The 13804-nt window shown below is 42.2% G+C and overlaps 1 protein-coding gene and 1 non-coding gene across 3 annotated transcripts; both read right to left on the bottom strand.

Moving 5' to 3' along the window:
• Positions 1 to 1443: 1443 nt before the first annotated feature.
• On the bottom strand, positions 1444 to 10487 carry SLC25A3 (solute carrier family 25 member 3). Of its 2 annotated transcripts, XM_088532933.1 has the most exons (8): positions 10391 to 10487; positions 10129 to 10282; positions 6213 to 6334; positions 3781 to 3960; positions 3507 to 3688; positions 2575 to 2747; positions 1899 to 2009; positions 1444 to 1768 (listed from the first exon to the last, which is right to left on the bottom strand). In XM_088532933.1, the coding sequence occupies exons 2-8, from the start codon at positions 10274 to 10276 to the stop codon at positions 1608 to 1610; spliced, it is 1077 nt and encodes a 358-aa protein (XP_088389059.1). In that variant the 5' UTR covers positions 10277 to 10282; positions 10391 to 10487; the 3' UTR covers positions 1444 to 1607. The 2 variants fall into 2 exon arrangements, with proteins under 2 accessions (XP_088389059.1, XP_088389060.1); XM_088532934.1 differs by lacking the exons at positions 10129 to 10282; positions 10391 to 10487 and adding an exon at positions 6492 to 6620.
• LOC148593005 (small nucleolar RNA SNORA53) lies at positions 3077 to 3317 on the bottom strand. Its single transcript, XR_015913841.1, has one exon. It is a non-coding gene; the product is annotated as a small nucleolar RNA SNORA53 (small nucleolar RNA).
• Positions 10488 to 13804: the final 3317 nt, after the last annotated feature.

Consider the following 13804-nt stretch of genomic DNA (forward strand, 5'->3'; position numbering starts at 1 on the left):
AGCAAATATCCTAAAAATCTGCTAAAAAACTTCAAAGCTTCCCCACTCACAATGGGCACAGTGAAGATACATCTAATTCAACACCAAAATACTTGTAGAAATTTTTATTTAGACTTAAGGAATTTGACTTTGCTGTATAATGTAATTATTTAGGTGGTAGTTACCAACCTCTATAGGAGTGCACACGTAGTTTCAGAGTCGTTGAGCAGTATTTTTCTATAGATTCCACATTTTCAAAGGTAGAACTTCAAATTAAGGCTTATTTTGCTAGTGTCTGGCATAACCACTTTACAGGTCTTATGTCACTTTTTTTTTTTGGCCAGGGTGGGGGGCAGTTAAATACTGTGTAAGACAGTAGCAGCACTAGTAAGGTAGAGTGGTCAGCACATTTATGCCATCCTGATGGAGTCTGCTGCAGGCCTCCTGGCTCTGAAGACACTGAAGAATTAAGTGCTCACAGTCTATGCGAGGCCAAGTTAGGCTGAACACCAGCAGCTCAGAATGCTGAAAAGGGCCTGTCTGAACAGTTTTGCACAAGACACTTCCACTCCCATTTAAGAAGTGAGCATGCCTCCTTTACCATTAAGGTATGCTTTGAATTTTTAGAATATATCTACTACGGATTCTTGAACAGGCAAAACTCAAAGGAAGCACGCTCACCTCTCTACAAAGTATTGGAAAAGACACACTCATTGCCTGAAGTTAATAAAACAGTGCTTCAGTTTCTCCTCTTAGATCTGTAAGCATGTAAATTTATTTGCATGAATGTCTAAAAAAAGGACATGGCTTCTTGCATTGCAGGAATGGTTCAACTGGAACTCAGCATGAAAGTTAAGCTAACAGCCAAAAATCAACAGTACCAAGTACAAGAGAAAAGGCTGTTACCAAAATCTCTGGAGGACCAGGCAAGCCATTTTAACTTTGCGATAAATAACAAGCTTGTAGCGGTCAGGCACCCTTGAGAACTTTTATTAGCATCAACTTTTCTTTTGTTAAGGTAGCAGCCACTGTTTAATTCCACAATATGAAGGGAAGGATTACTTCTTTTGGCGCAGAAATCAGTCACTTAAGTAAGGTTCATGTGGGGATAGCCACCCTAGGGCAGTAATGGGTATAAGGTTTCTCAGCTGTGTTAGTAATACAGCTGTTGTGACCAGGCTGCCCTGTCAGAGTGCAGTCATTCATTCCAGAGCTCTGCTATTCTACACTAACAATTTATACAGGCAAGACGACTGTGAACTCTAGGACAGTGCAAGACTGCAGTTAGTTTCTGCAGGATGGGGGAGGATACATTCTTGGCTCTACTCTAGAAACAATGCAAATTTGTTTTTGTTGCCTTTTTTACATGCAAATGACTTAGATTTTTTTATTGGGAATTGTTTTGAGGTATTTACTCATGTGAAGCAAAGCTTATATATGCAGTAGTAAACGGACACTAAGCACTCCGGTTCTCATTTATTTCAGGCAATGACAGTGGTAGAATTTAAACCCTCAGAAGGGATGAGCCAATAATTACATCATATAGTTTGTTTTCTACATAGTCAAATATATAAAAGTTTCATGAAACTCATCACTGGGACAGCCAGCAAAGTCAGTCCATGAGTTGTTTATTCAGTTAGACCAAGCTTCTTCTTCAGAGATTCTGGCATTTCAGGGGGAGGTGGACGAGGAAGTCTGAAATACACCTTCACAGAATCATAGATGAACCACTGTAGCGCAGTCAGGGTACCAATCATAATGATACGAGCAAACAGACCTTTCCATACACCTGCAGAACAAAAATCATAAACCACGGGTGTGAGGCCAGGAAAAAAAATCCACCTCTACTCCCCCCAAAGACATACATAACCCCTACACATTGGCTTAACCCAAAATACATGAATGAATATTTCTTTTACCTCTGAATCCAAGCCTCACAAGAACCTGTGAAGCAGAACTGCCTTTTTCCTTGTTCAATACAGACACCACAGAGTCAGCAGGATGAGAAACAATTGCACAGAACACACCAGCTGAAAGAATAATTCATTATTAGTTTTGCAATGCTTTAGTCTCCACAGCAATTATTCGCTTAAAGTATGACCAACTGAAACCACATCTTTCGCAGACCACTGGCAAGTGGTGCAGGAGCTACGTCAAGCCTCCCAAAAGACAGCAGTTCTGTTCTTACTAGCATGAGATGTTTACTCGAAAGCACCCAGACTCTGCTTTTTCACCACCTGTCTTCTAAAATAAAACTCATTTTGATTTTTTATGGTGAAATCACAACTCCCTCCCTTCTCACCGTTCTCTACTTGCTCCAGCCTAGCAAGGAGGCAAGTTATTTTTTTGGCATGTGCTATAGTCTCCAAACTTTATGCTAGCACAGGAAAAATTAAGACTTTCTCCCTGCTGAAGACCCAATTAACTAAGCTCTCATTCTGATTACAGACTGAACCTGTTCCACTGCCCCACGCATTTTTAAGTTACACTCTGGTTCTTCCATTACAGTTATATGTATATATTTGATATTCTGAAAAGAGTGAGACTTTAACAGCTGAAATCCATTCAAAAATGCAGAATTGAAAAGTTTCTTACCAATATAACCTGCAACAAATGTGACTACCAGCTGTTCTGCCTTTGTACATTCACTTCTTGGCTTGGGTACCACATACTTGTAGAGAGCTTCCACAGTACGTTCAAAGCAGGCAAATTTCATCATTGTGTATGGAATCTGCCTCATCCAGAGCGGAGCAACACCTTTATAGAAACTTTAAACAGAGAAGACAAACTCAACTTCATTTTCCTCAATTACTTAAGGGCATATTTCTAACCTGAATAAGATAACATAGTTTATTGCTGCTATCAGAAAAAAAAAAAAACAATAAAAGCACACACACACACACACACACAATCCTAGATTGTGAGATTTTAAGGCCTAAGCATTCCAAAAACTACAGAACAAAAACATGCAAGTTTTATTCACTCCTCAGTACCAACTAAGACCACCAGCACAAACTAGAATTTACCTGATGTCTACACTGTGCAGCTGTTTGTAGTCACTTTTCAAATTACAGAATGCAGTAATACTGTACATGTATATGTCTGCACACCAGCCAAGTCCTGATAGTGATCAATGGCCTGTAGATTTACAGCCACTTCTATCAGAACAGAAAGCTAACATGCAGTTATATTGCTCTCACATGCCAATGACTCAAGCATCTTTGACTGTACAACCAAAAAAGTTGCTGAGTATCTCTGACTGGAACTGCTAGGAACTGAAGTTACCCAGCAGAACTCAGCACAGAGATACTCACAAAGATGGATCTAAGGAGCATGTGAAATTAACTACCAGTTCAACACAAATTCTTTGACATAAGCGCTAGTTATCTTGAACTGTACATACCAAAATGCATTAGAAATCAATGTAAGCTAGAGCCCCTATTAGTTTTAGCAACTGTTTTTTGTTAAGGGAAAAACTCAACACCAGAAACATAAATGACAATAAAAGAAATCCAAGAGATACTAACGCCCAGATGCCTTCTTCTCCAAACATTTTTGGTACGGCTTGCCGCAGGGTGTTAGCATATCCAGGCTGCGTCTGGATGCGAACTTTAGCAGCTTCCATGGGAGCTAGAGCAATGTCAGCAAAAAACTCCGCACTGGCAGATGCAGCTAAGTACAGCGATGTACGCCACAAATAGGCATTTTCCTGAAATGTGTTCAAACACACATTTTTATTAACAAACAGTGCTTTTGTGCTTATTTTAGTAACAGTCTTACATAATCTTGCTTAAGGCTTACCTCTCCCAGCATGTTGCCATAGAGGATTTTGAAAACTTCATAGAAACCAAATTTACAGAGCCCTTGCATGGAATATCCAATAAATGTTGGAGCCCATCCCTTAGCCAAACCACGAACACCATCTTCTTTGATTGTCACTGAAAATCCATTGAAGATGCTCTTGTATTTTTGTGGGTCAACCTAAACAGAACAGACAGTTAACTGCTTGACATAGTTTATCATTTCTCTTCTCACACCCCCACCTCAAATGTAATTAAAAAAAAAAAATCCCTAGTTTCCTTTAGCTCCCTAATATCTTCACCACAAGGCTAATCTTGATGCAACTATTGTGTTTGCCTACTAGTTTCAAAACTGTTAACAGTCTGCATATTCCTCTAGAAGAGCTTAACTACCTTAACTTTGCGATGCATCAAGTCTGAAGACTCACTTTATTATTCATCAGCAGTTATTTGTCCCTTACTAGTCTGATCTCTCCAAACACTGCCAGATTAAGACAGACTGGAAAAAGGCAAATCAAAGTGTACTCAGAGACTTCTATACATGTGCCTTGACTCACTTTGCCTGTACAGTAGTGTGAAATATTTCTGTATACTCCATAGCTTTAGGAGGAACAACAGGACATGTGTGCCAAACTGTGATGACTAGTATTTTACTCATCACACACAGTGATGACAGGCAAATTGAGAATTAATCTCAATTAAAAAAAAAAAAAAAAGGAATTTCATAAGACTAGATGTGTAATTGACGACTGCATACTGACAATGAGGCTACGCTCCTATCAGAGCTATGTCTAACCATCACCATAAGAGGTGACCTCTTTTTAAAATGTCAGGAGAAGGAAGGCAACATGCTTCTTTCTGGAGAATCTTGAAATAGTGACAGGTTCCCTACTGGACCTGTAAAGAGAAACACTGATAGGTTTTGCAATGTCACACATGGAAGTCACATGCGGTCTTTCAGTTGTACATTCCTCAAAGTGCTCCAAAGAGAAGTGGAGTCACTCTCACTACACAAGAGACCCAGGAGCAGGTAACCTAAGATGAACATACCCACAAAGCAGCTGGAGCCTTGGGAGCAGGAGGCCCTGCTTCCAGCCTTAACTGCAGCACCGCAGGGCTCTCGGGCCTTCCACCTATGAACTGAGCTGGCAATCAGATGATAACTGCTTGTGGTGCTACATACTCTCCTATCTGCAATCAAGCTCCTTCTTCCCAGAAAACCCACCTATAGCCTATATTGTCAAGCTACCTATCCTGGATATTTAGGACATATGTTGTCAATTATAATAAAACAGTGCGTTTAAACTACCCTTTCAGGAACAAACAGATGCTCAACTCCCAAGTACTTTGGAGTAATTGGTTAATAGAAGGGAATTCTCACACCCTTTATTTGGTCTGAATCCAAATGTGGTAGAAGACATCATTTGCCTTTATCTGATGCACCCTGACTTTGTCCAAGACATTATAAAACTTATAGCTTGAGGGCAGACTTTCAGGTTTTTCTCAAACCAAAAAAAAAGGTACTCTGTTGTAAGGAATGCTCAAGATCTTCTAGAAGAAGAATTTTAGCATCATATCCAGCACTATAGTCAATAGTCTAAGTAAACAGTACTTCTCTCTTAGTGTCGCGTAAGACTGACACTTTTAGAATTGGTGTCACCTTATGCAGTAGAGACTCCATTAACTACTAAGCTTCTAGACATATAGAAACGTGCTTTAATTTGCTCCATTACCAAACCACTGATTTGAGCGAATAAAACCACGAATATACTTTTATCCATGACTGTCGATTGGATGATTTTAATAGTGAAACCAGTATCACAAATTAAGCATAGGGAGACTTCTTTACCTCTTTGGGTTCAGTCAGAAACCAATTCCGCTACTTAGAAGCAACTGCCATATAAGCTGTTAGACAGGCATAGCAATTGCATTCCAAGTTCTATCCATTCTGTCAGAGGTGCAATCATTAGAAAGTATCAATCCATAATCCATGCCCTGATGGTCACAGTGTTAATGGATCACATTATACATGCACATTACTCCACGGTAAAAACATAAATCCCATGAGATCTTTGAAACATCAAAATTCGACTTCCTTCCAAAGCACATGAAGATTCCTAGACAGCCCGAAGAACGGCATTGTGCTGTGTGCTTTTTAGTAAGCTACAGTAAACTATCACGCCTTACATGTAGGCACAAGTAGTTAAATTCATCTAGATTATGCCATGTGCCTCTGCCTCTCTGTGAAGTGGCATATCGTTAGTCTCACTGCAGCAGACCTGATTAAGAGAAAGAGCATCCAAGTTTATTTCCTTCCTGACATTTAAAAAAAAAAAAAAGGGAAAAAAAAAGTTTACCACCTATTTTAAGTTCTTGGCAGGCTGGCTACAAAGAGAGAAAAAAAAATTAAGAAATGTTGAAGTTAATACAAACCTGCATACGACATTTCACTAAATCCAGAGGTACGACAGCTGTGTGTGTCAGGCCACAACTTAGGACCCCACCAAAGCCACAGAGAGCATAAAACTTGAGCGAGCCATATTCACAACTGTATTCTGCAGCAAAAGACAGAGACACACCATGCTTTTACATAAACTCCATGCACTGCTGGACAACAACATCCAGTTTAGGCCTCCAATTCATTAGTAGATTATTTATATCACACTAAACATGCTTTATCAACTTCATCGCATACTGACATGCGGAACAAACCTGTATTCTGCATTTAACCAGGTCTAGAGGAACCAGTGCTGTATGTGTTGTTCCACAGCTAATAATCCCACCAAAGCCACAAAGGATAAAGAATCTGCCTGAGCCATATGCACAGCTGTATTCTAGTTAATTAAAAAGAAAACATTTATATGCATAATCAACTGCACAGAGTAACAAAACCCAGAAAAGTTGATGACAGAATGCTAGCTTCTTAGAAGATTTTAAACTGATCCCCATGCTGTACTCCCATGCTGTACTATTCAACTACATCATTATGCTCACGTTCACTTGCTCTAGTGTATTTTGGACTAACAAGACTGATCCTACATCTAAGAAACTGAATCTATTCTTTTAATAAAGTTATAAAAAAAAAAAACAGACAAATTTTGGCTCACAGAGCACTCGCATATTATCTGGATTTAAGTCTGTAAACCACAGAAATTAAATCCAGAAGCTGCTAGTAGAAATTCTGACTCAAAGTTGCAATACCCACCCCCTTTTTTAAAAAGAAAAAAAAATACCAATGAATTCAGCAAGAAGAATGCTTCTCTAGAATTGTCGGTCAAGTGTATTTGGTTAAACATTTTATGATCAGTGCAACTTCTGTTCCCAAAACTATATCTGTTCTCTCTTACATCCTGATGGAATGCAATGGTATGGCTTAAAAATATCTCACATTCTAAAGTTAATTATGAAGACCATATAGATCTACAAGATTAAGTTTGGATTTGTCTTTATATAGATAATTTTTAATTCCCTGTATCATTTGAAAATTTAAATGTCAAGCAAAATACAGCATAGCAACTTGGCTACTGCTCCTGTAACAGCTGCTCTTTAGCAGCAGACTTGAAAAGAACATAATTACAAACCTGGAAAAGATGCAAACATATTTAGGACTCCTCAAGTTAAGCCTTATACAACTCTGAATAACAGATATGAGCTACAAATATAGTCCCTCTCCTCAAAAGAGGAGTCAAAGGACAAAGAAAACCGAGAAGACTTAAGAAAGCAGTTATCCTGCAATATCTAAAAAAGTTTTTCATCTAAATACAAGACCTCAGATTTGTACAGTTTGTGTGATGAAGTTCCAAAAGTAACCTTCAACTAACAGCAGACTCCAACTTCTATTTTTTTGTCGAACATTTTTAACAAACCAGGGATGATGAAAAAGCATATGGAAAAAAAAAAATACACTCTCTAGGGTAGAAAGGGATAATTTAAGTTCTTTTGATATTAGATCTAGGAGCGTTACTCCAGTAAAATGGAATACTCAATAAAATGTTACAACAGCTAGTGAGAACCATCTCCAGAGAAGACCTAATGAAAAATTAAGACAGACAGACCTAACGAAAAATTAAGACAGACACACACTGACAAAACTATTCAAGTCAGAGCTTCTTTACCATATATTTTTGCTCCTGAAATAAACTCTTTCAAGGACATCCACAAAAACCTCCTGTTAAATTCAAATTCAATAGCATCTACAGACTACAGGTTTATCCAACCCTTTACTTTCCTCCTAAGAAAGAGCATTCGTAGTCTTCTTTTCCAAAGGGTAGTCACCAGGACAATAAAAATACTATTTTTTTCTTTATTCTAAAATAAGAAATATTAAATCTCAAATTAGACAGTATTAATTAATATAAATAGGGCTCCAATTACTGGGCAGCTATGCCTAGTTGCATCTTTGGCCTGAAACATGCAAGTACTGTGGTACTTGCCATGCTGCCTAAATATCAAGAAGGGCTTGTTCTGACTCCCTTTTCAAGACAACTTACCATTGGAAGTCACCCTCCCCTGCTGATAGGGTCAGGCCTTGGTAGAAGCTTCCAGCCTCAGAACAGTAGGGCTTTAAAAATCTGCCTTATTGCAATATCAGTTAGATATTGCTTTATCAGTTAGATGTTCAAAAAGAGTAATTAAAAAAAAGACATTATCTATTAGGCATAAGCTCATTACAGGTATCTGTGTCTGTAACAGGAGAATAGCATTATGGAGAGGAGAAAAAAAAAAAAAAAAAAAAAAGCCAGTTGTACCCAGACTTCTTATTTCAGAAAGAAGTCTCCTAAAAAACTATCCTGACAAACACAGCCAAGTTCCAACACACATGACCTGAAAGGAGAGCAGGCTAGCCAGTGCTAGAGCAGGGAACTCTGCAGGGAAATTACCCTGGCTGAGGTTGACTTTTAAGAGTTGACTGAGAATGAATGCCCTGGAGCTAGCTCAAATAAAAACACAGCTCAAAACCACATTAAGACAGTCAAAAAAACCCATTATAACTAGGAACATTTCACATCTTTGCCTGGGATCCAACAAACAGAGAGAAAATTTCCAAGAACTGATCATAAAATATCTTTTGTCTTTGAGACATATTATGGTATAAGCCTTGAATTGAATTCAGAAGGACCTGCAATTGATGCTGACTTTGTGTGACCTTGGGTAAGCTCTTATCTTCTAAAGTATGGTAACTCTTCAAAGGACAATGGAAAAATGAAGAACCAACTGGTACGTGAAATAACAAATACAGCACAAACAACTTTCATAAACAAATAAATTCAGTTCACTTCTGACTGCATCTGCTTAAAAACTGGATGAAAATTAAACATAATGATTTTAAGGAGCAAGTGCATCTACTGCATGTAATTTAGCATACCGGACAGCATCTTGAAAACATATTAAAACTGAATATCCAGTTGTGTCTCCTGCACGCATTACACAAATATTAGTGTTAGACCACCAAGATACTTCTAAACATGAAACCTCATAAAAGGTAGCTTGTTGACAGCATTCTTCTATTTGAATTTTTCTACTTTAAAAATATTCAAGTAGATACTTCTAACCTATTAAGAGGTTAAAAGAATTTTAACATCTACTCCTGCTTTTGGGAGTATCATCAAGGTCTGACCTCTGGAAGTCACGGCAGGAGACATACATGAAGCACACTTATACCTAAAAATCATTATATCTTAAGACATCATAGCTACACAGCATATATTCCCCAATAACTAGGGTAAAAAAAATGCAAGGTAGCTGCAAGCTCCTCTAATGCCTAGAGATGTTCACGATGTTCAGATGCCCAGCTGGGAAACAAGAAGAGAGAGGGGAGCGGGAGGAAAAAAAAAAAAAAAAAAAAAGGTGTGTGGGGGGGAAAGAGGAAAGAGAAAAATGGGAAAGAGGCGGTCTGGCCTTGCAAACCCAGAATTCAGTGATTTGCACCCGCCTCTTCTGCACAGGAAGAGGACGAACTACAGGCCCGCTGCTTCCATCCCAAGGTTGCAGGCCCCGCAGAGCGGGCTAAAACGTTCCCTCACCTTCAACCACCCAAGATCCCGCAGCTCCCAGGACCTCTCCGCGTCCTTCCCCGGCATCACCGGGTCCTTGGTGCCGCCCGCGACGGAAACGGCCGCCAGCGCCTCCCCCACCCGTGCCCTTCCCTGTCCTCCAAAGCGGCGCGCGTAGGCCCGGCCGCGCCGCCTCCCCGGCCTGCCCGCGTCCCGTTCCGTCCCGTCCCGTCCTGTTTCGTGCCATGCCGCCGAGCGCTGCCCGCCCTCCCTGCTGCACAGCGGGCACCAGCCGCCGCAGGGCAGCGGGCACCGCGCAGGGCAAAGGGCACCGGCACCCCCTCCTCACCCCTCACCTTCGGCAGCAGAGGCGGCCGCCAAGCTGCGCCGCGTGGTGGGCGGCCCGGCGGGCTCCTGGCGCTTCCTCACGCCGTCCTGGGCGAGCTGCAGGTGCGGCGCGTAGAAGGGGTTGAGGCGGGCAAGCGGAGCGATGGAGGAGAACATGGCGACCTGCGGCGGGCGAGAAGAGCAGCGCAGAGCGGAGCCGCGCGGTGGGCGAGGCGCCGCGGGCAGGGCCCGCCGGGGCCGCCCCGGCTCCCAACTCGGCTCCCAACTCACCTCCCAAGATGGCGGCGCTGGCGGCTGCTCGGGCAGCTCGCGCGGAGACTGAACGGCGCCCCCGGCCTCTCGCTTTGTCCTTCGCCGCGCGGCGGGCGGGGCCAACGGGCAACAAACCGCGGCCCCATTGGTGGAGGCGCCCGCGGGCAGCGCCGCGCATGCGCCGCCGCGGCAGGCAACAAACCGCCCCGCCCAGTCGCCGGTGGCGCGTGCGCACGGCGCGCTGGGGCAGGGCGCCATGGCGGCTGCCGCGCCCCGAGCCCCAGGATGGGAGCGGACACGCCGGAGCTGCCCCCGCCGTCTCTGCGGCACTTTTTGCCCGGCACTCCCCTCACGAGGGCGGCTCTGCTCCCTGTGCCATTAGCCAGGTCACCGGGGCGCTTTGACTCTGCCCCCGACCCGCGCTCGAGGCCAAGGTGAGCACGGCCAGACCTCTTGCAACGGTCGCCTCGAGCGGGCCCCGTGACCTCGAGCGAGCGCCAGGGGCGCTGCTCTGCTCTCTTAAAAGAGAGAGCGCCGCACTTTGCCCATTCGGATCTTATACCCGCAAACATGGTCTCGAGAAGCTGGTGATATTTCCAGAGGAGCTAGGACAGTGGCACTGCCTTACATCAAACCCTGCGCCTGAGCTGGTTGTCCTGTGCCGGCTGCTCGCCCACTAGCGCACACACTTCTAAAAGGCAGCGGTGTCTGCCCTGCGTGTGAGGACCGGGCAATGTCAAACACAGACGCACCTCGCTTCACGCCTTACAGCCAGAGCCCTCAGAGTACTGCCACAATCATCTGTTCCTGACAAGCGCAGGCTAGGACTGATTTATGCCGTCTTTGCAGTTGTTCGAGGTTAATGGCTGTTGACTATCGTGCTGTTTTCAGATGACCTTAAGGAATTTAACAGCATCATCCTGAATTCTGGTTCTGCCTCCCAGCATCTAATAACACTATTCAGAAACTGCAGGCCAACGCAAGAGCTCCTGTCTCTCACCACAGTGCCCCAGCTCCAGCTCCAGGCAGGCCACAAAAGGCCGCGATGGTTCCTGCGTCCACAGCCACGTTTCACCTCTGGAGGACAAGGCTGCAAAAGCTCCAGAGATGGCCTAGGCTCCAAGGGCAACAGCCACCCAAAAGAACAAAAACACCCAGGTGCCGATTCATCAAAGGTAAAATGTCATTCAAAACAGCAGCCATGCTTAGGCTTGATTGCCATAAACTATGCCTTTTCTAACAGGTAGACTCGCACACAGGGAAAGAGACACAAGCTCAATATCCAACCTAGACTCCTGTGACACTGCTAAGTCCATTTTGAGTAAACTACAGTTGCTGACTCCAGCTGTTAAGTAGGAAAAGGTCAGCTAAAACTTGCATTCTTTGCATAGTTTGATTTAGCAACCAGTTGAGAGGTTGAAGTACCACTTCATTGCTGTTGACAGCCATAAAGACAGGCCAGAACTGTCTTTTTTTTTTTTTTGATATTACTTTTTCTGCTTTATTTGGTTGCATCCAAACAGCTATTGGTGGCAAAGTTTTAGATAAAAGCCAAACGCATACTTATCTTTGCAGCAATGGAAGTATTGCACGGAGACTAAATAAAATTATTGTAAATCAAAACTACTCTCTCATTAGTCACTTTTCAAGTCTTAGAAGCATAGAACAGTCAGCTTGGTCGCTCTAAAGCTTCCATTATTGCAAACTACAGCCACCTTCCAATTCCCCCCTCAAGTACTGTACAGTCAATAAATTGCATGCTCTTCTGTTGCAGGCATCATTTACGTATTCATTGGTTTTATCAGTACCAAAGATAGTAAGCTGCAATTCTAGAGAATCAACAACAGATCAGAACTCTAGGCAGACTTCACCACCCGCACTAAACCTCAGACTGCAGCAGCTCTGTTGCTGGCATCCAAATTCAATGCTAGTACAGCCACAGCACTAAGCAGTGAAACCTCTCCTATTCCTGCTAGTGACTACCATAAACCATTGGTGCTCCAGATATTCTTTCCTAACCTTCATCCTCCCCACTTACTACATTTCCCCCCCAGATACAGAAAAGGCATCAATACTTTTAACCACATGAGTACTTTTTAATCACAACCCACCTATACTGACCTTTTCAGAGTCAGGACAGTCTGAGGTGTTCATCTTTCAGGTATTATTAGACACATAACACAGACATATTTGCCACCTTTGGACAATGTTACTAGCTGAAGTGACTTGTAGACCTATGGTGTATGCATGCATCTACCACAGCCTGCTGCTGTCACACTGGTGCAAAAGCAGTCTGGTATGCTCCCCAACAAGAAAGAGAAGTCAAGGGCATAGCAGTGTTTTAGACATGCACGCACAGGTACATTTAGTTCAATTTGGCTTTTTAGAGACCTTCAAAAAAAAAATCTATACTTAGAATAGTTTTGATCCCAAAACCAAGCATATAGTTAAAGCTACACTTCCTGACTGACTAGTATGCTGAAACATCAAATGTTTAAACCTCAAGATATATAAAAAAAGGCAAAGAATAAACCACCCCCCAAAAAACACATACACCATCATATATCCCCCCCATACCTTCTTTGATCAGATACAAAATATATATATATATTCATTAGAAACTCTTTAGCCAAACATGGAACTTCAACTATATCAAAGCCAGTCAAAAATACCACCCAAAGTGGTATTTGTCACCCAGAGTGACAAATTGTTTTTATAAAACCTCATTTATCATTACTTTTTTTTCCCCCTTTATTGAAGAGCCTCCTTTTAGAAGTTTGTCATTGAAAAGGCATATGTCGATATGCCTCAACTAAGGCTGCACAATTAAGCTCCCATAGCCTTTCCACTCAGACAAGCCAGGTCTCAACCTTGGACATGACAGAGTTCAGTGACTCGCAGCCTGGTATCAGTTTACTGAGACAAATGCTAAGAGTAGCACACAATTTAAGAAGAAAAGCACAAACCCACTGGTAGAAAGCTGCAACTCAATTTGGCAAATTAGCACCTGAAATGTCCTCAGCATCGACCCACTGTAACAAAAAGCAGTGCCAAATTTACAAATGCTTTTTACTTTTCTGACTCTTTTTGTACCTACTACACTAAAAAGGGACTTTTGCAATATTTACAAGGGGAGAAGTCTTTTCTTCCTCATCACAACTGGAACTTGGATGCACAATAAAATTACTGTGTGTCCGTGGTTCTGGAAGTTTAATCTAACTCTATCTAAAGCTCAAGGTAAAACTAATGAAAGTCAGACTTTTCTTAAAAAAAAAAAAAGAAAGTACCAGTTCCTATTGATTTATCATCTTGACACAAAAACTGCAGTGCTTTTCAGTGCAATTAAGAAAGCAGTATTTAGGAGGCTTTTAATCACAAGCACTTTAAAATACCGTCTAGTAATACTATTACATGTGTTATGCTTCTAAAATA

Source organism: Tinamus guttatus, unplaced genomic scaffold (assembly GCF_059628265.1).
Source record: "Tinamus guttatus ecotype Peru unplaced genomic scaffold, ASM5962826v1 Tinamus_guttatus_pri_ptg000472l, whole genome shotgun sequence".
In the NCBI taxonomy this organism is placed as follows: Eukaryota; Metazoa; Chordata; class Aves; order Tinamiformes; family Tinamidae; genus Tinamus; species Tinamus guttatus.

What these genes read in the sequence shown, in the direction of transcription:
- SLC25A3 (XM_088532933.1), bottom strand. Translation starts at nt 10,276, where the DNA reads ATGTTCTCCTCCATCGCTCCGCTTGCCCGCCTCAACCCCTTCTACGCG. An exon ending in GGCCGCCTCTGCTGCCGAAG is followed by an intron (nt 6,335 to 10,128) that starts GTGAGGGGTGAG and finishes CTTTTGCTGCAG; the next exon opens with AATACAGTTGTGAATATGGC. An exon ending in GGAGAAGAAGGCATCTGGGC is followed by an intron (nt 2,748 to 3,506) that starts GTTAGTATCTCT and finishes CTCTGTTTAAAG; the next exon opens with TTTCTATAAAGGTGTTGCTC.